The 26,732-nt window shown below is 37.2% G+C and overlaps 2 protein-coding genes across 2 annotated transcripts; one reads left to right on the top strand and one right to left on the bottom strand.

The window, feature by feature from the left end:
• Positions 1-12,624: 12,624 nt before the first annotated feature.
• On the top strand, positions 12,625-13,554 carry LOC112191201. Its single transcript, XM_024330576.1, has one exon. It carries the CDS (start codon positions 12,625-12,627, stop codon positions 13,552-13,554), a length of 930 nt encoding a protein of 309 aa, XP_024186344.1.
• A 9,121-nt stretch (positions 13,555-22,675) lies between these two features.
• Positions 22,676-25,430, bottom strand: LOC121051012. Its single transcript, XM_040512779.1, has 8 exons — positions 25,207-25,430; positions 24,835-25,119; positions 24,052-24,750; positions 23,891-23,960; positions 23,362-23,806; positions 23,062-23,277; positions 22,871-22,963; positions 22,676-22,789 (listed from the first exon to the last, which is right to left on the bottom strand). The coding sequence occupies exons 1-3, from the start codon at positions 25,287-25,289 to the stop codon at positions 24,123-24,125; spliced, it is 996 nt and encodes a 331-aa protein (XP_040368713.1). The 5' UTR covers positions 25,290-25,430; the 3' UTR covers positions 22,676-22,789; positions 22,871-22,963; positions 23,062-23,277; positions 23,362-23,806; positions 23,891-23,960; positions 24,052-24,122.
• Between the last annotated feature and the right edge of the window lie 1,302 nt (positions 25,431-26,732).

Raw genomic sequence — 26,732 nt, 5'->3', positions numbered from 1 at the left:
TCCTTCAATTTACAATAAAGCCCGGCCCGGCCCAGCCTGCTACTATTTAAAAATGGAGTAAGGCCCAGCTCGGCCCGGCCCAAGCCCGCTACCAATGGGCCGAGCTGGCCCGTTGATGAGGCCTAAATTGTTAGAAATAGTATGCTTAAACAATCACAAAACACATAATTAAGAACCTATACTAGATCAAATCATGTTAATAGAATTACTGCAAATTAACTTAATGTAAAACGAACTAGGAATTGAAAACAACATATTAATCCTGAATCTGCAGAAAACAAGAACACAAGAATATGAGCCCAGGAAACTTACTCGATGCACTCCCACTGTCCATAATAGCCTTTTCCTGATTTCACCCTTATGTTCTCTTAGTATATGGGACTAACAATAAGAACAACTCGTGCATCAGAAGGGACCAATCTGACATATATATACAGCAACCTTGCAAATCAGTTTCATCCATAAAGAAACTGCTACAATACCTTAACTGCTTATCAGGTTTAACTGCTTGTCTAACTGCAACCCGATTTTGAATTCAAATAACAGGTAAGCTTGTCTTATTATGATATATATCATAAGCTTATACTATAGTCTAAACTTAGATTAATTACATATATGAAATATAAATGCAGAATACAATTCTAAACAATGTCTTGTTCCATAAGCAATATTAATTTGCTTACAATCTCCCACTGAACTTGACATTGATTTGAAATTGTAAATGAATGCATATATATATAAATATATATATATATATATGCTCACATATGAACTGATTTACTTAAGTGTGCACTACAAGTTTAGATATTTATGCTATTTAAATCTTGTAATCTTGATTCTGTCAATAATGTCTAACTACAAGGAACCTAAGAACATTATAGTGAATAAAATAGATCGACATTGATGTTCCAAGATCACATTGTAGTAGACTAAAATCACATGAATCTCAGCTACAATAACAGTATAAACACACATGTGCTATGAATGCATTCAACTACACACTTGTATGTTTAAAGTCCTACCAAAATTTCTAAATGAATAGAAATAAAGCAAATTATATCTCATTTTGAAGCTTTTATCACAATCTGCATATATATATATATATATATATATATATATATATATGTATATTGCCATCATATGAATTTCAATATGTACATGTACTACTTGATTGTAGCAGATGCTCAATAGGATAAAACTTAATAATATAATTGCACGTACATTATTGATCATATCACAACTAAACAATAATAAATCCATAATACATACTAACTAGTGATGATTCTGACATGTAATTCAACACTAGATGATGTCTTTAATTCCCATATGTGCAGCATGCTTGACAAAATTAGCTACAGGTAAAAGCTTTTGTCAATGGATCTGCTAACTGATCTTTAGTTCCAATCTTTACAACCTCAATCTCTCCATCCCTAGCACTTTCTCTCACTGCAAAGTACTTGACATCAATATTCCTTGAATCTGAAGACCTCTTGTTGTTCTTTGAAAAGAACACTGCTGATGCATTATCACAATAAATCACCATAGGCCTTTCTACAGAGCTTATTAGCTTCAAATGAGAAATAAAATTTCTCAACCATAATGCATGACCTGTTGCTTCATAAATGGCAATATATTCAGCTTGAAAAGTTGATGTTGCTGTCAATGTTTGCTTTGTATTTTTCCATGAAATGGCTCCACCTGCTAGAAGAAATATGTATCCAAATGTTGATTTCAAGTCATCCATGTCTGATTTATAGGATGCATCTGTGTAGGCCTCCATCTCAAGTTCTTGCTCATCAATTTTTCTGTAAACCAACATGTGATCCTTAGTCTTCTTCAGGTACCTCAACAACTTCTTTCCTGCTATCCAATGTTCATGGCCTGCATTTGATTGAAACCTTGAAAGCATATTTACTGCAAATGATATATCAGGCCTTTTATAGATTTGAGCATACATCAAGCTCCCCACCAATCTTGCATAAGACACATTTTTCATTCTTTCTGCTTCCAACACATTCTTAGGACACTGACCCTTGTGCAGCCTATCTCCCTTAGATATTGGTGCATCACCTGACATACAACCTTGCATGCCAAATCTCTGCAATATCTTGTCCACATAATTTTTCTGAGATAAACCTAAAGCATATTGCTTTTTGTTTCTAGTTATCTCTATGCCTAGCACATAATGTGCCTCACCCATGTCTTTCATGTCAAACTGACTTAATAGAAAAGCCTTTGTTTCTTTCAATAAGCAAATATTACTGCTTGCAAGTAAAATGTCATCAACATACAAGATGAGCAAAATAAAATTGCTCCCACTGGTCTTAAGATAAATACACTCATCTAATTTATTTTTCAAAAATCCAAATTGAGTGATTAGCTTATCAAACTTGAGGTACCATTGCCTGGAAGTTTGCTTAAGACCATATATTGATTTCTTGAGCTTGCAAACCTTGCTTTCATCTTCTGTAAAACCATCTGGCTGCAACATATAAATTTCTTCATGCAAATCTCCATTCAAAAATGTAGTCTTGACATCCACCTGGTGCAACTCAAGGTCAAAATGTGCTACTAGGGCCATGACAACTTTGAATGCATCTTTGGTTGAGGCTGGAGAGAAAGTCTCATTATAATCAACTCCTTCCTTTTGATTATAGCCCTTAGCCACTAACCTGGCTTTATACCTTTCTACTTTGCCATCTGCATCCCTTTTGGTCTTAAACACCCATTTACATCCTATAGGCTTAGCATTGCATGGTTTATCAACTAAAGTCCACGTACCATTTTGTGCCATGCTATGAAGCTCATCCTCTATTGCTAAGCTCCATTTTGCACTATTTACAGATTGTATAGCTTCTGCAACTGATATAAGATCATCTTCAACTCCTAGATTAGATTCTTCAATAGTCAGGTACAACTTGTAATCATCTAATATGGCACATTTTCTGGTTCTTGTAGATTTTCTCAAGGCTACAGGTCGAGACACTTCTACATTTGGTGCTACATTTGTCTCATCTTGTTGATCAACTTGCTGTACTTGCACATCATTATTCATACTTTGTCCACTTTGAACAGCTGCTACTGCATTATCATTTCCAGTACCATTTTGCACTACATTTTCAACTTGATGTGCTGCAATGTCATCCTCTTCATTTTCTGGAACAGGATTCAAAAATACTTCATTTTCTAAAACTGAATTGTTGCATTCCTGGTCCAGGATTGATGAGGCATTGCAATCCTGGTACACAAACCATTCTTCAAAAGCCTTGTTACTGTTCTCCATCGCTGCCATGTCCTTTTCTGCATCTTTTCTTGCATTTGCATTGTTGTCAAATAGTTCATCATAAAATGTGGCTCTGTGTGACTCCACAATCCTTGTGCTTCTACTTGGACAGTAAAATTTGAAGCCTTTAGATTTTTCACAGTAGCCAATGAAGTAACCACTTATAGATTGAGAATCAAGCTTGCCATCTGCCACATTATGCACTTTTACTTCTGCATTACAGCCCCACACATGGAAATGGTTTAAACTAGGCTTGTAACCACACCATAATGCAAAAGGAGTTTTCAGCACAGCCTTGCTTGGAGTTCTATTGCAAATATAATTTGCTGTTTTCAAAGCTTCTCCCCACAGAAATTTGGGAAGTGCAGACCTTACAATCATGCTTCTCACCATGCTAATCAAGGTTCTATTCCTCCTTTCTGATACTCCATTCTGCTGTGGGTTATAAGGAGTAGTGTATTGAGCCACTATCCCACATTCTTGCAAGTACAATGCAAAGGACCCTTGTGTTGTCCTTGTTCTGTATACCTGCCAAAGTATTCACCTCCCCTATCTGATCTTACACACTTAATTAATTTTCCAGTTTGTTTTTCAACCTCAGCCTTATAGATTTTGAAAAATTCCAAAGCTTGTGACTTTTCTGAAATTAAGTAAATTTAACAAAATCTTGAAAAAACATCAATGAAAGTGAAGAAATAACAATTCCCACAGATTGTACTAACTAGAAAAGGACCATAAATATCCGTGTGAATTAAATCAAGCATTTGTTCACTTCTCTTTGAACCTGTGTTCCTAGCATTTGTCATCTTGCCTTTCAAGCAATCAACACAAATTTCAAAATCTGTAAAGTCCAAGGCAGGTAAAATACCTTGTTTCACAAGTTCTTGCAATCCTTGTTTTGAGATATGACCTAATCTTTTATGCCACAGGAAAGATGATTGATATCGCTAAAAGCAAGCACGCAATTTAATCTTGAAAAAATGTCATCGTTAGTATATGGTATATAGGGATCGTTCTAACCGGGGATTGAGGGTACACCTGTCATTGTAAAAACAAATAAAGAATTAATAAAAATATAAAGTAAAAAAAAATTACAAAAAGAATATATACAAATAACGAAATAAAAGGGGGGTTTAAGAATTATGATTTCAAAAATTAAACTAAACAAAATGTAAAAACACATGTACAAGAATGAAATGTAAGAAAAACAAAGATCAAAACCAATTCCATATGATTAAATTCGATTCAAACCCTATAATTGATCATCTAAGTCATGAGAAAGAAGTTGATCATGTGAAACATTCGACGCAAACGATTTCCCATATTTTACTTTCCTTTACTAATTAACCTAAGTGAAAGCACCAAAATCAATCCTATTAAACATGCAATCATAGTCTAGAAAGCTAGCTAATCAAAACATGTTCAACGTAAGAAGCATAGAGAAAGGTTATCAACTTAAGTGCACAACCTAGTTATGAATAAGTTCACCTATTTGCAATTCTCTTCAATTGAACTTGACGTTTGTCCAAAGCCTTTACTACTTGTGATTTAGGTTCACAAAACTATTAGGTGAATCGTTTACCTAAATCTAGCACCAATTACATGCAAATCCTATAAGTGTCGACCCAAATAACATAAACATATAAAAGTTTTCTATCAAGCAAATTCAATCGAACAAACTCACATAAGCAACTTAGAATCACAATTATGGAATTCAAAAATTTTATTTAAACATACTAGGCCTGGGATCGGTTCTGATTTTGTTATTTTTTGCCTGAACCGGAACCGGAACCGGAACCGGAAAGTTTTCTTCGGTTCGGTTACGACGCTTTTCATTACTGGAACTGTTCTGAAACCGGAACCATTTTTTCCGGTTCGGTTATGCATTGTTTTCGATTCCTGTACACAACAAGAAAAACACCGAATTTTGCAATTTCCCAACTATTTCCAGCCACATATACAGAACTACAGAAGGAGTAAAGCAGTAGGGTTGAAACATCAATAATCACAATAACAAGCTAAATGAACAGAACTAGATAGTCAACAAATCACGTTCCAACATACTTTCTGACAAAACCAAGAGGAGGAGGGAGAGAGGGAGGGGGGGGGGGGGGGGGGGGAGAGAGAGAGAACTTGAAAATGAAGTGTGAAACCCAACCCCTGCCCTTTACACTTGGACCAAGGCTTCCCTTCTTTTTTGATAATTTAGATTGTGATTGTATCAGGGGAACTCGATTTGGTATTCCAGATGAACTGGGTATTTGAGTATTTCTGGGTTTTGAATTGGGGAAGAACGAAGAAGTGAAGAACAGTTTGATACTTCGATATCGAAATCGCTCTAATCAAAATGGGTGATCGAAATTGGCGTTGTTTAGTTTGTTTATCTAATATGGGTTATGGGCTCTAAAATCTTGCATATGGGCTTCTAAAACGTAATGGACTAATGGGGGTATATCTCTTATATGGGCTTATAGGGAGTATGAACGGTTCCTTCGGTTCCTTATAGTTAGGACAATGCATAACCGGAACCGAACTGAAAGCTGTCAAACGGTTCGGCTCCAGCAAAATGTTGCGTTTTTTATATGCAAAATCGGACCGAACCGTCAATTTCGGTTCAGATCAGCGCGGTTCCACCGGTTTCCGGTTTTAAAATCCCAGCCCTAAAACATAGAATTGGGCTTAAACTTTGCCCTAAATGTTATTGTTAACTAGAAACAAGTTCATACGAAATCAAACAAGGAAATCAAAAGATTACAAGGAAAAAGAATGAATTACACCGTGAGTTGGAGATGGAGATGGAGAGCTTGAACGTTGGAATCTTGAATCTTGGAAGCAAGTCTTCAAGGTGGACGATGAAGGCTAGGATCTTCACGGCTTCTTCTTCTTCTTCTTCCTCTCCTTGCTTGAAAACGCAGAACTTGCAACTAGAAAATGGAGAGAGAGAGCTTATGACGTTATGGAGAATTTTCTGAATGAAAGTGTGTGTTTAAACATCAAGCATAGGGGGGTTTATATAGGGGGACGGCCAAGCTTCATGATCATTCTTTTAATTTCCCAAGGAATTAATCTGATAATGCCACATAGCTTCGACCAATCACGTAGTGCCACGTCATCTCTGTTGTGTCATCTAACCAATCAAAAAGCTCCAAAATCAATCCCTAATATATTGTTGCCGAATTTCTCATGATTTAATCTGATTTTGTTCACAATTTTCAGCCAAATATCTAGGCATGAACCTAGACAATGTATCCGGACGCATTTTGAACCTTTTCTCCCTTAAATCTCTCCATGGCTTTATCCTTAACATCCTCCCCTTGATTTTCTCTTGATTTTCACATTAAAACTGCAGATTCTAATTCCTTAATTTCAGTCAACATATCTTGAGGGATGAATCTGGACTTGTTTTGAGCCTTTTCTTGTTGCACACACTTCACCCTTCCTTGAAATTCTCCAATGTAATCTCGTTGATTCTCTCCTTGATTTTTCACATTATCTCCATCATTTCCCATGGCCAAAAATCAGATTTAATTTCCCAAAATATCTCCAACGTCATCTTCTTTGATCCTTTCTTTATTTTCACGGCATTAAGGGATTTTATTCTCCAAAAATTCCTCTTTTTACGTCCAACAACCCAAAATCCAATGGGCTTTCACCATTTGCCGAAATCCATAATTAATCTAGAAGATTCTTGGGCCTCCATGCGTAATCTTCAAGCCATGTGGTCTCTTAGTGCCTCCAGGATTCTTCAAATTCCACCATTTTTCTTCATTCTTTTGATCATGCTTCCTGGCTGGCTCAGGAGCTTGCTTTGAAAAGTTTCCTATTTTGAATAGGATTTCCTGGTTGAATCAGGATATCCTGGCTAGACTAGGAAAACTTCATTTCTTCTTTTCAGCTCATTTCAGCAACCCATGTGTCTTGCCTTAGCCATTTCCAACGTTTCCTAGCTTCCTTTCTCCTTTGAGCTCATTTATGCTCCTTTTGCTTCATGGGACCTAAAAATAGAAACTTTTATTAAACTTCCTAAAAATAGAAACTTTACTAAAAAGGAAACTTTCCTGCACAAGAAGGATTTGTTCAAGGAAATAACTAAGTAAATATAAGGAAATAATTATTAAAACGTCGCATAAAAATGTTCCTATCAATGATGCATCACAAAATTTTCTTTTTGAACCTGATTTGCTCAAAAGAAAAATTTTCTTGCTGTCATCAGTTTCAGCTACAATATTTTCACAATTTGCACACCAATAACCATTTACCAGCATCTCCAAAACAATTTGAACCATGATAGAAATTCATAACTTTATTATTACTTGAAAAGCTGAAACCATTGTTTACTACAAATTGAGAACCAGAAATTAAGTTCCTACTAATACTTGGAATACAGTACACATTGTTCAATACTAATACATAATTATTCCTAAACTTGAGTTTGACAATCCCTACAGCCTTCATAGCCACTCTTTGGCCACTTCCAGTACACACCCTTGTCTCATTCTTTCTTGGGATTGAAATTTTTGACAATCCCTGTAATGAATTGACAATATGAATAGGGGAACCAGTGTCAAACCGCCAAGAGTTGTCATTTACAAAAGCATTTGACTCAAAATTGAAAACATATTTTAAAAGAAAACTACCTTTCTTTTTCAGCCAAGCTTTGAAACCTTCACAATCTTTCTTAAAGTGACCAAGTTTCTTGCAAAAGAAACACTTAATGCCACCTACAGGTTTGTTTTTCATTTTATCGATCATGATCAGATTTCACAATGGATTTAGAGGTGCTTACAGGTTTAAAGTTCTTGTTGTTGCCAAATTTCTTCTTGTACTTGATTTTGGACATCAGATTCACAGCCACCTCTTATCCTTCTTGCTTCTGCATTTCATCTTCAACTTCCACACATAGTGAAATCAACTCATTAATTCTCCATTTTTCTTTCTGAGTCTTGTACAATGTCTTGAGTTGAGAATATTCATTTGGGAGTGTGTCCAGAATCATGTACACCAGGAATGAATCATCTATTGCCATATTCAGTGCTCTCAGCCTTGCAGCAATATCAGAACCTCTCATTATGTACTCTCTCACACTAGTCTTGCCATTGTATTTCATCCTTGCAAGAGACCTCACCAAATTCTGCACTTCAGCCTTATCAGAAATTTTAAACTTTTCTGCAATGGAATTAAAGAACTCCTTGGCCAATTCTGAATCAGGTATACTGCCCTTCACATTCTCATGCATGCTTTTCTTGATCATGATCAATGCCATCTTGTTATGCTTGTACTATTTCTCATATTTGTCCCTTGCATCTCTGCTAGAACTTTCAGTTAATGCTGCTGGAGGATCTTCTTTCAACACATGGTCATAATCCAATATCCCCATATTCAGTTCTATGTCCCCTTTCCATTTCTTAAAGTTTGAGCCATTTAGAAGCTTAATCTAATTGATGCTCATAGGAAAGTGCATAGCTGCATGTGAAATTATCAAACAGATTAATCTAGTGTAACTTAATACCAGAATAAACTGTATGTCCCAAACAATGTAGTATATATATGCAACAATATGAAGCTTTATCAATTTCAAGACTTTGACAACCTTTGTGGTGTACTAATCTCTATTGATATATGAATGTTCATTTACTCAATATATATATATATATATATATATATATATCAGATTCAAAACCAAATGTCTGCAACTGTGTTCTTTGGAAACCAGTGCAAATTAATTTTAAGTTTCAAAACCTGCAACTTTAGCAATAGAACATTGACATCGTTTTTCTCTTTTGACATAAAGCCACTTTGACAGCACATATTGATAGGAGCATAAAATGCGACGAATTTATAGTTCAAACCTTTATACTTTTGCTTAGTTTATTCCTTAAAAAGATCAATTTAACTTTGTTATTTTCTTAGGTACTTTGAGAAGCAGTTAAGGAGAAAAGAGAGCTACAATGGTGAAATCAAGGCACTTCACATGAAGTAGTGATGAAAAGGATGGATTCTGGTCATTCATTGGTCCTAAAACTCAAGGGAAGATGGAGAAAGTTTCTGTGAAAAACAGTTGCAGAGAAGCAGAAAACAGAGTACTACAGTCTGCCTTATTTTCTTATGTTTTGTGAAGTTGTTTTGAAGAACCTTCAAGTGGAATTATGAAGAAAGGGCTATCAACATTTGAAGACCACATGTTATACTATAACTACAGGTAAATATTTGGTCCAGAATGATAAAGAGGAAGCCGGAGGCTGTGCTCAAAGTTGGTACCCCGAGAAGACTGTTTCCATCAGCTTTTCAGGAAGCTTTTTCAAGGACTTTTCTACTGGACTTAAGGATGCAAATCATGAAGTTCTCTCCCAGATTTGGAGAATATATGTTGTAGAGCAGTTCAAAATCAAGAATCATCCAAAACGGTGGTGAAATTCATAAGTTATGATGCTGCAAAAGATGAGCAGAGGATAAGGAAAATCTGGAATTTTTACCAAGTCTTTCTGCGAAGCATTTTCAAGACCGTTGTTGGGCCACGTTTCAAGAAGCTTTCTAGAAGGTTTTTGTAAGTTTTTGAAGAGTGACATCAGAAGTGTTCTGTGGCAGAATATCACCGTCATATCTGCTGGGAACCCTTGTCAAACATGGAGAGGAAAATCAATCCTATTTGAGAAAGGAAAGTGAATTAAAAGGTATATTTTCTGAAGATATTCTTGGCAGATTTTGGGACCAATTTTATTGGAATTTTGCTGCGTTATACTTATCAAGAGATGGTTAGAAAGACTTAAGGAAGGTTCAGAAGATTGTGTGGCAGCTAAGCAAGTGGAATTGGAGAAGAATAAGGAGAACTCAACCCGGTTTTAAGGAGAAAAGCTAGGGGCTTGTAAACCATAAAAATAGAAGGCTTCTTTGCGTCATAGGCAAACGATATCAGATAGATTTCACACCCTCAAAACAGCCCTAGCTCTCTGATTTTCGAAGCTCCATACAAGCATAAGGAAAAGAAGTCGCCAAAGTCGCCATCTGCCACCACCGTGACCATCCATCTTCAAGCAACATCCACCGTGTCTCTTCACTCCCTTTTTCTGCGACTTTGTCCTTTTATTTACAATATGTTACTGTGTGTTTACCTTAGAACAATGAGTAGCTAAATACTTTTGTGTTAGGGGCTAGTTTGAAGCCCTAAACTATGGTTCAAGTTTCATAATAAATTTCTATGTTTTAGTTACTTTGTTGATGAGATTGTTCTTTGGTTCTGGATTAGATGAGTCTTTTATATGTATGTTTTATGTGGTTGCAAACATATAGGATATGCATGTAATTGGTGCTAGGTTAAATAGCAATTCACCTAATAGTTTTGTGATTTTAACCGAAGTAGTAAAACCTCTTGCCTAGGTGTGTACCAAAGATGAGGAATGCAACTAGACACACTTGTTGTACTAATTTGTACACTTAGATTGACATCCTTCCATATGTGCTTAATGCTTTAGAACTTGCTAAATGTAGGAGCCGCTTGTGATCTCTATGTTGCATGTTTTCAAAAGGTTCTAATAACGACGCTTGTTCTTGTTAGAACATTTTACGGAAGTAATATAAGGTACTTAGCTTGCTTCTAGTTCTAGCTTTGTAACTTGGTCAATCTCTTTCTCATGACCTAGTAATAAACATAGAAAGAAAAATTGGAACTTGGATTGTGTTTAGTGGTGGATAACGAACTCCTAACTGCTCATCATCATATTCACAAACTTTACTTTAAATCCATCTTTTGTTCTTACTTTATTTTCAGCATAATTAATCAACAATCCCCCCCCCCCATTTGTGTTTTTTGTTGTAAATAGTTATGGCTAATATCATGTAAATAGATGGAGAGTCATATATGCCTTTCACTATAGATAGGATTGTGAATAGGAGTAATTGACGTTGCTATTAAATGTTGCCTATTTGTATACATCATGTACTCCTATATAAACCCCCTCATGTGAGATGAATAGACACACTCTATCTCCATGCGTCCAAACTCTCTCTTTTTCTAAAACACTTTTGCTTTCATTTTACAACACGTTATCAGCACGAAAAGCTCTAGAATTTAGATTGCGAGTTGTGGAGAAGAGGTGGTTAGTCATTCAATCAAGAAAAGAGGCGGATCATCGTTCAAGCTCTTGGATTGGCTGAGAAGACAACCTTCTCAGTTCTGCACATATAAATTGAAGATTCATCCACTCTTCATCAAATAATGTTTTCCAAAATCTAATTTTATATTCATGTCTATTGAGTCTATTGATTGAATATGAAAAATCACCATAATGCATGAACCCTAGCAAATCCTACATGATTTATGTACTTGGTACACGTATTTGTATATATTTGTTCATGTGTTTGAGATTGTTTGATTGGCAAAGAAAAGAGAAAAATTTATGGACTGCAATTATATATCTGTAGTACTTGGTCCAGTAGTACCAAATCAATATTAGTAACATCAATTCAACAAGAAAGAAGAAAAAAAAACAGATTGTCCAGTTGCTGGGATTCGAACCCAGCTAAAATAGGTACCAACTCAACATGTTGTCCGCTGTACCACTATGGCAAGTTAGTATGTGTTAACACTATTTAGTATTAATGCTTCCAAAAGCATATTTGAGGCCAATTAATTGGTGATGATCAATCCGTGTTTTGATTTTGATTGATTTTTATCCAAAGCAATTACTATAGTAATTTATGCTCATTACCATAATCACTTCATAATTTATTCTTTCTTATTTCATTATTCATTTTAATAATGTATATTGCGTTTATTACTATAATGATTTTGTGATGTTACTTGCTTATCTATTTGCTCATATTAATTATATGAATATTTTAGTGGCTTAAAAAAATTCCTTGCACTAGAATATACATGAATAGAATGCAGGTACTTAATGAACCAGAAGTTCACACATAAATATTGAACCAGAAGTTCATACATAAATATTGAACCAGAAGTTCACACGTATCGAACCCGTAGTTTCGATAACATTGAAAGATTATGAATCTTTCCAAGTAGGCGCACCCAATTCGATACGATGTCTAGGCAAGATACAATGAGGCTGTGTACTTAAGTGAGCCTCGCTCCACCCAAACCTCATACTCTTACCTGGTCGTATTTAGTTGGAGTTACCAAAAGGGTTGAGTAATAACATTTCATGTATATCGAATCTGTAATTTCGATAATGTCATATAAGGAACTTGAAGTTTCAGTCATGAATTTACCATACATGTTTAATCCTATTTTTCATACCATGTTATAGAACCTGAAGTTCTTATTAATTGCTTGTGGAAATTATTACCCATAGCACTAACAATATTCCTTTAAATCCTTGTAGAGAATGTCAAATCTCAACAAGCTTCATTTTGTTGCTTTGGAAGTTTCCGGAAGGAACTACCTCAAATGGACCCAAGATGTCAAGCTCCATTTGACTGCAAATAAGATGAGATCCATGATTTATGCTGACAACATCGTCCCTGAAGATATGAAGGCAAGGGCTATGATTTTCATTAGGAAACATATGGAGGAAGCACTCAAGGTGGAATATTTAGCTGAAGAGGACCCACGGTCCCTTTGGGTCACTCTAGAAGAGCGATTCAACCATCAGAGGACTATCAACTTGCCAGAAGCAAGGCACGACTGGCAGAACATACGTTTCCAGGATTTCAAGACTGTCAATGAGTATAACTCTGAAATCTACAAGATTCGGTCACTCCTAAAATTCTGTGGAGAAGAGCTCACAGAAGCTTATCTATTGGAGAAAACTTTCTCCACCTTCCCTCCTTCCTGTATGGTCCTGCAACAACAATACAGGGAGAGAAACTTTGCTAGATTCTCAGAATTTGTCACCGTCCTGTTGCTCACTGAAAAGAACAACGACCTACTTTTGAGAAATGATCAAGCAAGGCCCACCGATACTAGAGCAGTTCCTTTGCCTGAAGCAAATGCTATTGCCCATCTCGAAAATAATCGCGCAAGCAGAAATCGGGGTCGTGGGAGGGGAAGGAGGCCTGAACGTCCGAGAATGGAAGGAGATATGGGCCCAGAAATGGCCCATATGACTGTGACCATCAAGGTAATCGCCCAAGGGGTCGAGAAGGACGTGGACAAGGCCCACATGGTGGAAACCGAAATGCCCAGGTCCAACAAGCTCAAATTAGAGAGAATGTTGGCCCGGCCCGTCACCCTCAGAATCAGCATAATCTATGTTATAGATGTGGAGGCACTGACCATTGGTCCCGCACCTGCCGTGCAACAAATGAAGAGATAGGAGAGTATCATGCCAGACGCGGAACTCGAGAGGCCAACCTTGTGGAAGGGTCAGTTCCTATGGATACCACCTTGGAGATTATTGATTTCCAAGCAGCCATTGGGTACATCGAGGATTGAAAACTAGAGAACATGGACATAATAGGCACTTGTGCCATATCTATATTATTTTTATGAATAATGGTTTATATTTTCTATGGATTATCTTTGGTGATTTTTGGAATATTGATTTTATAATTTGGTTATGCTTGGATGTTTAATTCAATAAAGTTATTTATTTTCATACATGTGATCCATTGAATTAAATTTATGAATAGGCATGTCTTGTGGGGAAGTTTGTTGTCTGGCTGGTAGTGCTACTATGCACACCATACTCCGAGATAGGAAGTATTTTGCAAACTTATTGCCTACTCATACCTCTGTGGCATGTGGTGACCCGAGAGAGGGGTCCCACAGCGCCGCGACCCCGAGCCAATGAGAAACCAACATGTCATGAATAACATCCCGATAACTCATTTACCCGAAATCGCAAGTCCTTTATGGTTCAAACTGTTGGTTTACAAAACACTTTCTTGGACAAGTCGTTCTAGCAACCAAGCAACACATTTTCAAAAGCGGACTTTGAAATGGGCTAAGAGTTTTGGCTTGCAATCGGAGCCCAATTTGGAAAATAAAACAAATCACTAAATAACTACAAACCTGGGAGATGCGCCCCAGGGTTACGGGTCTCTCAGAATTTTATAAGCGAGTAAGAAATAAATAAATAAATAAATTAGTAAGAAAGTAAATAAGCAAGTTACTTCAAGATCCGATAAAGGACCAAAACCATTTCTTGATAAAGTCAAAGAAGAATACGCCAAGCCAGGCATGTGCCTCCTCTATATGCTCCCTGACCACATCCTCGAAACCTACACACTGATGTAGGGGTGAGCTTTCATCCTCGCATGCCCAGTAGGGGCCGACCCAACCATGCTAGGTTTGAAAATAATAATATACTTGAAAATATTTACTACATAATATTGTGCACGTTTATCGAAAATACAATTTAAAATAGGCAACCACAAACATTTATCTCTTTTATAAAACATATGCAATATGTTTCACACAATTTGGAGCTCCGAGATACTTACCTGCCGGCTAATATAAATCAAATCGGTGACCGACCTGGTTCGTCATTCTTCGAGAACCGGCCAACTACTCTGTAGTACTTATAACTACAAGTAGCGAAAGTGTCCATTTCCTGGCTCTGAGTCTCCTATGACTGGTTCACTGTCTGTACTTACCTTTCCTCGACAAACATAGGAGAACAGCCCCCTCCGGAGGTTCACGGTTATCGACACCGTGGGATCCCTAGGAATCTAAGCGTCTAGGTCCCATTCACTTTCAGGTCACAAGTATAAACATACAAGGGTACAGTATCTCAACATGCAAGTCTAGCCTCGGTTTTCGCAATTAGCAATTATCAGTTATGGAAACATGGATATCACAAGGCATCGACTAATGAACAACCAAAAACGTACTTGCAGGCAACATACTATCTTAGTACAACATTCCATATATATCGAAAACCTCTAACAAGGAAGGGACAGCTCACCCTACCTGGATATGGAGTGCTCATCTACACTCGGGTTCGTTCCCGACTTTCGATCATTTGTCCAAATCTATGTGCACACGCTTGAGTCCTTTGAAATAAAATTAAATCAATGAGTACATTGACTACACTATAACTCAATTAACCGAGCAACCAAAGTATTTACTTAATTTCCTTAAAGTCCATTGAATTATCCTTTAATATAAAATCTACTATCCATTCCCAAATAATCCAAATGATATTGCATTTGAACCGTTTGGGATATGATGATCATGCTTCTTTCTATAATATGGTTTGGATTAAATATTCGATACCATTGTCTAGCATTTCTCTCTTAAGCAACCAATACATTTACCATTCCCAATGGATTACGATTTTTGAGATATGGTAACTTTAAAATACTTCACTTGTAATTTACTTAATTCATCGATACCAAATATCTCAATTTCACTTATTCACAGAAAGGTCACCACTTTCGCTACCCATTCCCACTCGATATTGTTATTACTCAAATTCCTTACTTACTACCAACTTTCAAAAACTCACCAAATAAGCCATTCACCTTCTCATCTTGCATAATAACAAGTCCTACATTGATAATAGATTCACTCCTTTTTAATTAACAAAGCTCAGATTCTATAAACATTCAGTAAATTCATACACGTCAAGCAACATCTCAAATCTCATTCCATTCCATAACAAACCACTAGAATTTTACAATCACCTCGCCAAAACCCACGGTTTGGTAGAGACCAAACTTACCATTTCTTCTTTTCCAAACAGGGACCCGCTTCACCGGCCATGGTTGCTCTCCTCCACCAACACTCACTCCAAATCCTGGAAGTCACGACAAGTTAACAAGCCAACCCTTAACCACATTTATATCCAAAACAGAGTCGGGTTCTCACCTCAACCAATTCCAAAATCATTCGGACTGAAACAACAGTTTCTCTCTTCTCCAATTTGCCAAAAACACAGAAATCCTCAACCACTAACAATCTGAATTCCTAGCAGACAATAAACTATCCATGAACAACCCTCAACCAATTTTCCATCCAAACACAGGTCGAGATTCTTACCACTCGTTGATACTAGTCGGTTTGAACATGTGCCTTCTCCCTTCAAAATCACCGAAAATCGCAAACTCCTTAACCTCACTCATTTCAAAATAAACGGCAAGGATTAGAGACTTTTAATCTAAATCGAATGGAAGCTTCATTCCAGACTAGGATGACATGAATTACCTAACAGAGACGATCTAAAGGCTCAGCGACCGTGAGCGGCGGAGCTACGGTGGTCCACGCACCTGCGGCGGCGCGTGAAGCGCGTGCGGTGGCTCTAGTAGAAGCTAGAGGTCAGGGGTCTAGGGCTTTGATAGATCGTGAAGCCTGGATTCCATCCTTGGAGGCGGTGTAGCTCAATTTCGATCGGAGGAAACAAATCGATCTTAGCAGAAGCTAAGACTCCGGCATAAGACGGGTACGGCGCTCTCCGGCATCGGCAGTCAACAAGGATTCAAGGTTTGGACGTCCGGCGAGTTCTGAGTTGAGAAGTGATGGCGGTGTGGCAAGCTGATGGCCGAAAATCAAGGAAAGCCAACGAGCAGTGGCATCGCTGCTTTGAGGAACCGGTGCAAAGGCTGGAGGCGATTCATGTGGACGGTAAGCCTTGGGTTTGGGTGTTGCGTCGACTGGTGGAGGTGTTGTGAGGAGATGGTGGCTGGAGCTAGAGTCTCCGGTGGTATCAGAGAGAAGGAGAACGGAAGAGAGAGGTTGGGGTCGATGCATGGCTTCGATTTCTCACGGGTTTGGATCGGATTTTGGTGTTGAGTTGATTGGTAGTGGCGGTGACAGGAGGTGGTGGCCAGAGATGGCATTTCCGACGGTTGCAGAGGAAGAAGAGAGAGGGAGTCCGAGAGGTCGGGAAGAGAGAGTAATGCGGCTGCAAGGGGGAAAAGGAGAGAGTTTTGGTTTTAGGCGTTTCCAATTCCTATTTATACTAATGTGCGCGAAATACCAATTTTGCCCTTGCGACGAATTACGAAACTCTCCTAGTTAATTGCTTTTGGTTTTGGGCTCGTAACTTTTCTTTTACTCGTTTTTAGTCGGAAACCTCCTAAATTATTTTGCGACTTTGCCCTAGGCCCGAATGAAAGAACTTTGGCCCAAACCTAAATTGTCGGCCCAATAGGTGGTCTCGATACCAAAATAATTTCCAAGATAAATTCCTTCACTTAAATTATCTTGTGGAAAAATCTTATTGGCGAAAAATTACTTTCAAAAATTAACTAAAATTTTTAGGGGCTCACATGGCAACTATATCAGGTTAATCCAACTTGATAGAAGGCCATGGCAAAGCCCATTTTATGTTGTCCAATGGTACTGAATTTACCATTAATGAGGCCTTATATTCTCCACGTTCCAGAAGAACGTTATTGAGTTTTAAGGATATTCAAGCCAACGGTTATCACGTTGAAACCACTGAGGAAAAAGGAGTGGAATATCTTTGCATAACCTCCAATTTGTACGGTCGGAAGCGTACATTGGAGAAGCTAAAATGCCTTTTGAGTGGTCTCTACATGACTAGCATAAGATCAATTGAGGCAAATCACGTAACTAGCCAGAAGCTAACCAATTCGAGCAACTACTTGCTATGGCATGACCGTTTGGGACACCAGGTCAAAATATGATGCGTCGTATCCTAAATTCATCCCACGGGCATCCACTTACCAATAAGGATCTTGTGTATAGTAACACATTATGCCAAGCATGCTCATTGGGAAAATTAAATGTAAGACCATCATATGCAAAGACTGAAAAAGACTCCAACCTTTTCCTACAAAGGATACAAGGGGATATATGTGGACCTATCCAACCACCATGAGGACCATTTAATATTTCATGGTTTTGGTTGATGCATCGACAAGGTGGTCACATGTTACGCTATTGTCCACAAGAAATGCTGCGTTTGCTAAACTCCTTGCCCAGGTTATTAAATTGAGGACTCACCACCCGGATTATCCAATAAAGTCCATAAGACTTGATAATGCTGGAGAATTTACATCAAAATCTTTTGATGATTCTTGCATGTCCCTTGGGATTTATGTTGAGCATCCCTATGTTCATACCTAGAATGGTCCCCCATAAGCGTTCATTAAAATATTACAAATGATCGCACGGACCTTGGTAATGCGCACCAAGCTTCCAGTATCTGCGTGGGGCTATGCAATTTTGCATCCAGCTATGTTGGTCCTACTGAGGACCATTGTCACCCAACCTTATTCCACGTTAGAATTGGTTACTGGGTACAAACCTGATGTTTCGCACTTACGCGTATTTGGGTGTGTAGTTTTCGTGCCAATTGCGCCGCCACAACATACAAAAATGGGTCCCCAACGAAGGATGGGCACATACGGTTATGAATCCCCATCCATATACTCTTTTTAGAGCCCTTGACAGACGATCTCTTTACCACTAGATTTGCAGATTGTCACTTTGATAAGACAGTCTTCCTGCCGTTAGGGGGAGATAAGAACGTTACAGTTCCTGATAAACGACGTGAATTGACGTGGAATGTCCCCATTATGTCTCATCTTGATCCCTGAACCGCACAATGTGATAATGAAGTGCGGAGAATTCTACGGATTGTTTTTTTAAGTTAAAAATGATTTTTAAGTGTTTTAAAAAATATATCCTCAATTTTAACGGCTTCTAACGGTAGAATTAACACTATGAGTTAAGTGAAAAACGGATGTAAAATTGAGTGAGTTAAGTGATATTGTTGAAAATACAGTGAGTTAAGTGTTGAATAAGTCATAACTCAGTGACCATTGGTGATATTTCCCCTTGAAAATATTGACATTGAGAATTCACTACAAGAGAAAATAGCAAAAGCGAGGAATTTCAAATCCCGATAAAATAAAGAAATATCTGTAAAATGTGAGAAGAGAAAACAATCAAAAAGTTACTCTATTATTCATAGAGAAACATACATTATGAAATATGAAGGTTATGCGGAGGTGTAAAATTTAAGAATGGTTTTTGGTCAAGAAATGGCCTAATAGAGAGGCAGCACAATCTGTTTGGAAAAAATGTCTCAAGGTAAAATCTCTCAAGATAGATTTGAGTGAGGTGAAATTCGCTCAAGATGAAACCTCTCAAAGCAGATTTGCATTGGGTGAGGCAAAATTCCCTCAAGGTGCATCTCTGTGAGGAGAAATCCCCTTAAGACGAATATGGGTGAGGAGTAATCCACTGAAGTGGAATTTGGGTGAAGAGAAATCACCTCGAGGAGAATCTGGATAAGGAGATTCTGTCAACCTACAAATCTACGATTCATATATCACAACCTACAATTCATGTATGCATAGGTACCAAATTAGTGCCTTAATAGTTGTCAATTTCTTTTAACGGAATAAGATTTAACGAAATGCAACTTTTACTAGGAAGGTAAGACCTTGCTTAGACTGCCAACCTACAAATCTACAATTCATATATCACAAGCTCGCTCTCTAATATTTTTTTTTTTTTTGAATGATACCTAGCAGGGGTGATTTTTTCTGTAGTCTAAAATCCTAAATTTTGAAACCTAAAATAATATGAAATACAGATTTGGAATGAATTATTTTTTATAAGGGCGCCATCCAATTAAAAAAAGAAGCGGCGTAGTTTAAAAATTAGCGGATCCGATAAAAAATAAATAAGTAAAGAGAAGATAAACCTAACTTTCTATCTAAAAAAAAAGAAAAAGAAAACCTAATTAAACTTCAGACTCTAATCTAGAGACTCTGCTGTTTTCTTTTCTACCTTTCTCTGTCTCCATCACCACCAATTCTCAACCTCACGCCGTCCATGGCCGCCATCACGCTCCTCGCCCTCGCAAACGGTGCGCCAGACGACTTCTATTTTGTCGCGGCAGCATCTACCGAAACAATTCTGCTAAAACTAGGCACTCAATCTTAGTTTACTCCAATGACCCTCCCTCTCTGTCTTTCACTACACCAAAACTGGTCTTTTACGGCTCACCATGTGCGCCGTAAAAGCCTATTTACGGCGCACAAAAGCACGCTGTAAAAGCTCGCGCCGTAAAAGACATATCACATTTACGGCACGCATTTGTGCGCCATAACAATTCATCGAAGCAAGCCATAAAAGTGTTCCAAGCGATTCTTTGATCTCAAATTTGACATATAGGTGCGCCATAAATGCTCAACAAAGCGCGCCGTAAAAGACTTTCTGTAGAACTCATTTACGGCACACATGGTATGCCATAAAAGAATGCCCATAGAGTTATTTACGATGCGTATGGCACGCCGTGAAAGACTCTCCACCCCATTGTTGACATTTCTTGTTTGCAGGAAATTTTATATTGCTGCTTCTTTGCCAAATATGGCAGTATATTCAATGTAGCTACTCAACTAACAATAATTCACTTCAAAACCATATGAAAGATAGAGATTGTCAGAGATCAAGCAAATATGAATTAACATATATGATATATCAAATATATATATTCCATCAATTGAAATAGGGTGTCTGTACAAACTTGGCTCCATGCCATATGCAACTAAACTACAAAACAATTGCATTTGCATGTCCCTACAAACTTGAGTTTAAAAGTAACATATTACAGTTCAAAAATATATTGCAGGGTAATTGCAAGCTTTCAAGCACCATTAGCCAACTGCAAAAATGCATGTCCCAATCAGTTCAGCCAAGTTACCAACAATAGCAACATAAGGCAATAATCCGCATACACCTCAAAATTTCGCAGTACCTGCTAGTGAAGCAATTAGGAGAATATATGTTACACATTGGTTGCATGATTTTCTACTTCTTTAAACTAGAGTTAAATAAGATACTAGCAAAGGATCAAAACAAATTCTAAATCACTAAAAGCATAGTACAATACTGGAAATAAGAAATACGATGAGTTCATGTAGTTCTCTAAATCTGTCCAACAATTGGTATTCAAAAGAAATTCCTATCTTCATGAACTACTTGAACTAAAGTTTTTGAAAATATTTATAATTTGAACTTGGAACTAATGAAAGTGCTATTTAGTATTCACCCTACTATAATGGGATAGTCCTCATATAACAACCTTAATTCTACAACTATAACTAAATTATAAGCAAATCCAGATAGTTGCAATATAAGAACAAACCAGAATAGAGAATCTAGGTGGATGTTATTTAACCACCAAAAACAAATAACACTACTCAAAACAATAAGGAAGAGGAGATTAGTGTTAGAATATATTACCTAAAAGTTTATAAACTAAACTTGTTTGATGTACTTGATAGGCCATGCAACTGTACTTCCTTGAGCCATACTCAGCGTTCCAAACTCCCTAGTTGGTCGATATAAAGCTATATCCTCAAAAACATCAAGCACCCAAACTTTCCAGCATTCATGACCAAGGGGCACATGATGGACTTTTGCATTTGGATCTTTTGACTCTAGTTTTGCAATTGCAACAACTTGTTCTTCCATCTCAAACCAACTTAACAATTCGATTCTATTCTGATCATCCTTTGTAACTTTGGTCCTTTTACCTTCCTTGTCTTTGCTTTGCGACCCATCACCAGTAGAATGTTGAATACTTCCAGTTTTCTTTTGGTTGCTCTGCTTGCTTTGTGGCCTCCCACTTTCAGAACCTCGAACACTAGCAATATTGTGTTTGCTTTGTATTCCATCACTGCTATGATGTTGAACACTTGGATTTTCATTTTGCGTTCATAGTGCAAACTTATTAGCAGAATGCTGAACACTGTTACTAACCTGCTATTATAACAGCAAAGAAATCAATAACTTGGTTGACTTATTGACCCAAAGTAAATAATTACAAATAAATAAAAAAGTTCATATATGTATTTTAAAGACTTACATGGTTATTCCTTTCTTTCGCTGATCTTGCTAAAAGAGTGGCAACCACTTCTTTCAATCGTTCAATCTCTTGTGATTGAGAAAGCATATTTTGTGCTTGATTGGACACTTGTTTCTCTCAGTTAGCAACTTTGCTTCCAACTTTGGTTTGATATTCTAACTTTGAAGGGACTGCTCCAAATCCTAAACCTCTTACCCGTCCTCATGGATCAGGACCTAGAACTTGTGCTACAGCATCATCTTTCAAAGTAGGTGTTTGTGAGGGTTCTTGCTCTACCCTTTTCTGCTTCACTTGTTTCTGTAGATACCATATGTCAACTAGATTGTCAAGTAGCTAGTTTTGTGGCATAGATATATATTTCTTATTGAAGTATTTGGTTAAAGAAATAAAAATATCTATGGCATTCCATTAAAAAAATAATCCAAACTAGCAAAGCAAGCAAATTGAAAACATACACAGAATGGAACCAAATTTACTTCTAGTCAGAGAATTAATGGAGATGAAGATATTATTCTTGCAAGAATGATAATTACAAGTCAAAGCAGACTTACACCAACCCTTCTAGTATCTCTTCACCAAAATCCAAACTAAATCCATAACTCATTATGAAAAAAAAGTACCAAAAGAGCAAGAGTATACTGACCACTATTTCTGGATCCTCAACTACTTCCTCTGAACCCTTCTTCTTCTTTGCTTCATAAGCATGTATCCATATATCAGACCTTGATATCGCATCGGGATTTTCACTTTGTTCCCTCTACAAATCAACAAGTAAAAATGATCTTTATGTTATCAAATGAACAAAATCATATGTCGTTAATAACCACATTATTCTTACCAATTCTGCTTCAAGCCGCGCGAAACTTTTTCTACTTGTTCTATGTGGTAAAGTTCTTCTTGCCCGCATTCTCTTAAATTTTTCACACTTCTCCTATGATAAACATGTGGTCAAAACATTTTCTAAAATCTGATATATTGCAAGACAAATTTAGACTTGTATATATATTATAAAATATGTCTAAAACATACCTTAAATCCTGCACTAGTTCTGTTTTTAATAAAAGCTAACCACTCATCCATGGATTCTATGTTGTTAGGCTTGAGAAGGGCAGTAGCACGTTGTAAACCAACAACTTTGGCTTGCTCTTCCACTTGTTTTATCACTAACGATCAATGATCTCGCCAAAGCTTCATCATTTTTCAAAAAATATGCTTCTTGTAGAATTCATCAACAATGAAACTTGTCTACAAAAGCAAATAAGTGAATACAAAGGTGAACATAAAAAGCTTGTTGCAACATATTCCTATATATGAGTTTAGAAAACTTACTGTGATGTGTATCCAAATCTGATCTTTGAAAGTAGCAGATAGATCTTTCCAAGTTGCAGCAGTCATTGGTATTAGCTCTCTTGCTGAGGCTCCAATGAAAGAGGAGAAGAGAGCTGCATTTTGTCCAATAGGCTGGCCTCTTTCATTGAATTCAACTAGAATAGGACGTTTTTTTTTTTTTTGCCAATATCCAATAATTTGGCTTTACCCCGAGGTGGAATTTTTTTCTTTTCTGGGTTTGATGTAGCTTGGCCTTCTAGAATATCATCTTCTGCAGGGGTTGAATTTGAACTTCCATTAGAGATTCTCAAAGATTCATTCCTTTCTTCCCTGGCTGCAACAACAGCAGCTGCTCTTGCAGCTTTTTCCTGCTTTTTGGCTCTCTTTCCACCTTGTTTTGAAGTCTCTCCTCCATCCATACTTTATAGGGTCAGCAGAATATGTTCTATGAAACACAAAAAAACCATGATAAATGTACTAACATGTAAAACAATCTTATCCAAAACCAGAAAACCAAACTATATCTTACCCTTAGATTGCTGTGCTGATAGATTATATCAATGCTTCAGTGAAATTTGAGTTATTCAGTCACCGTCACTCTGTTCAGCCAACAAACAAGCAAATTAAAACTATAACTATAATTAATAGTACACACACACGTATATTATTGTATGCAATTCCTACAATTACCGAATTGATTTCCTCATTATTATATCTATCACATTCTTCATCCTCAACGTCAAGGTCTAGCTGTGATACATCTACTGGCATGTAAGCACTTTCATCAACACTATCATTCTCAAAAAAGCTCTTGGTGGTGCTCTGAGTACAACATGCCAATTCGATGTGTCACTCTCTCTTGAATAAAAAACCTGTTTCGCTTGGGAAGCAAAAATAAATGGATCTCTATCAAACTGATGCTGCCCCTTGTGGAAGTTCACTAATGTAAAACCATCTTCCAATTTGATACCGGTCCCTATGTTAGCCCAATAACAATCAAATAAGGGGACCTGAAATTGACGATAGTCTAGCAAAACTATATCTCTTATAACACCATAGTAGGAGACTCTATCCATCTTTTGTAAATTATCCTTTGCACTTGCTCGACACACAGTGTCTGCTTCAACAAAAACACCACGATTTTGTGTACTCTTCTCACTGTCCTCAGTCTGAAATAAATTTCCATTGATAATGAAGCCTGTATGTGATACCACATCTGCTTTTGGCCGACAAGCAATCCATTTCACCCTTTCTGACATATCTCTAGAATCACCAAATTTAACCTTATCAGCTAACCATCCACTAAAAGTACTAAGATGTCTCTGTTCAAGAAGGTTTTCATCTTGTTCAAGACGTGTATCAGAACACTTTAGTTCTTCCCTGTGTAGTCTGATAGGAAATAAATGTATAAGAAAACTGGACAAGTACAATCTAAAGTAAACTAGAACAAATAAATTTAGTAATCAAACTTACTCTTTCCATGGATCAACTTCTGAACTATTTGTCCACACAAATCGATGAGCAATCTCTAGCATGGAAGAACTGAACACTTTTAGCTTCCCCTCACCACGTGGTCGCCCTTCTAGTATTGTTTCATGCTCAAAATCCTCATTGCGTCTAGTTTGAACACCTATTTTAGCTGCTCCTTTAATGTATCCACTACAAAAACATGCCATCTCTTCAGCCAAATACTTTTCTGCAATGCATCCTTCAGGGTTTGATCGATTTTTGACATATCCTTTTAGGTCCTTCATAAACCTAAAAGGGAAAAAAAATCTGCATTAGTATTGATACTTTACAGGAGAGATAACCAATTGTAGTTAATGAAATGCAATGTAAGCTCACCTTTCGAAGGGGTACATCCAACGATAATGTATAGGGCCACCAATTAGAGCTTCTTGTGCAAGGTGAATCGGTAGGTGAACCATAATGTCAAAGAAAGAGGGAGGAAAAAAACCTTTCAAACATACACATAGTTTCTACAATTTCTTCATCAAGAACACCTATAGTTTTCTTCTCAATCTCTCTCTGACACAACTGATGGAAAAAAGAACACGCGAAAAATTGCAATTCTTGGTCCTTTAGGCAGAAGTCCTTTTAAAGCTACTGCAAGAATCTGTTGTATCAAAACGTGGCAATCGTGTGACTTCAAACCCATGATCTTGTTGTCTTGTAAAGAGACACGATTTGCAAGATTTGAACAATACCCATCTGGCAATCCTAACTTGGCTAACCTCTTACAAAATATCTTCTTCTCCTTCTTTGAAAGCACGTAAGGTGCTGCATCACTTTTAGAGTTGCTGGAACCATTTTCTTTTGGGTGCAATTTCTTTTTAATACCCATCACTTTTAAATCTTTCCGACACTTCAAGTTATCCTTTGTCTTTCCCTTCATGTTGAGTAAAGTGCCAATGATGCTCTCACATATATTTTTTTCAATGTGCATCACATCTAAATTGTGTCGCAATAACAAAGTCCGCAACATAGAGAATGTATATATTAAATTACTGCAATCAATGTTACAAGGTTTCAGCAAACTCTAATGAAACTAAATAATAATAAATAAATAAAACGTACCTCCCAATATGGTAACTCAAAAAACATTGATTTCTTCTTCCATCTCTTCGAAGGCTTTAAAGGATCCTCACTGTCATCATCTGAATTATCGTAGGAATCATCCTCCATTTGATTGACTGAACTTTTTATACCTTCAGTTCTTCTCCTTTTTCTATTGTTACTGCTGCCAACCTTTTTTTTTCTTTTTTCGTGCAACACTTAGCCTCCTTACCCCAATTATTGTTAATATTCTTCACTACTTGAAATACCTCTGAACCAGTTAGCTTTCTAGGCCTCACTCTATGTTCCTTAGTTCCATTAAACCAAGTTTTGTTATGCCGATATGGATGATCATGTGCAAGAAATCTCCTATGGCACATATATGCATGCTTTCTTCCATTTGGCAGCCATTGAGAGGATGTTTGAACACCAAATACTGGACACGCTTTCTTTCCCTTTGTGGAATATCCTGACAAATTCCCATAAGCAGGAAAATCGTTTATTGTCCACATCATTATAGCTTTCAAGTTGAAGGTAGACTTGGTGAATGCATCATATGCATTAACCCCATTGACCCATAACTCTTTTAAATCTTCGATAAGGGGTTCCAAGTACACATCAATGTCATTTCCCGGTTGCTTAGGACCGGGGATTAGTAATGTCAACATTAAATGTTCCTTGGACATGCATAACGATGGAGGGAGGTTATATGCAACCAAGATCACAGGCCAACAACTATATCGAGAACTAAGATCACCAAACGGATTAAATCCATCGGATGAAAGACCAAGTCTAAGATTACGAGGATCTTCTGC

This window comes from Rosa chinensis, chromosome 1 (genome assembly GCF_002994745.2).
Source record: "Rosa chinensis cultivar Old Blush chromosome 1, RchiOBHm-V2, whole genome shotgun sequence".
Taxonomy (NCBI): Eukaryota; Viridiplantae; Streptophyta; class Magnoliopsida; order Rosales; family Rosaceae; genus Rosa; species Rosa chinensis.
The sequence above is the reverse complement of the archived record's forward strand: the minus strand, read 5'-3'. Positions and strand labels throughout refer to the sequence as shown.

Coding starts and splice junctions, on each gene's coding strand:
- LOC121051012 (XM_040512779.1), bottom strand. CDS start 25,289: ATGGTTCACCTACCGATTCACCTTGCACAAGAAGCTCTAATTGGTGGC. Junction 25,120..25,206: donor TGGATGTACCCCTTCGAAAG/GTGAGCTTACAT, acceptor TTTCCCTTTTAG/GTTTATGAAGGACCTAAAAG. Junction 24,751..24,834: donor GAAGTTGATCCATGGAAAGA/GTAAGTTTGATT, acceptor ATTTCCTATCAG/ACTACACAGGGAAGAACTAA.
- LOC112191201 (XM_024330576.1), top strand. CDS start 12,625: ATGTCAAATCTCAACAAGCTTCATTTTGTTGCTTTGGAAGTTTCCGGA.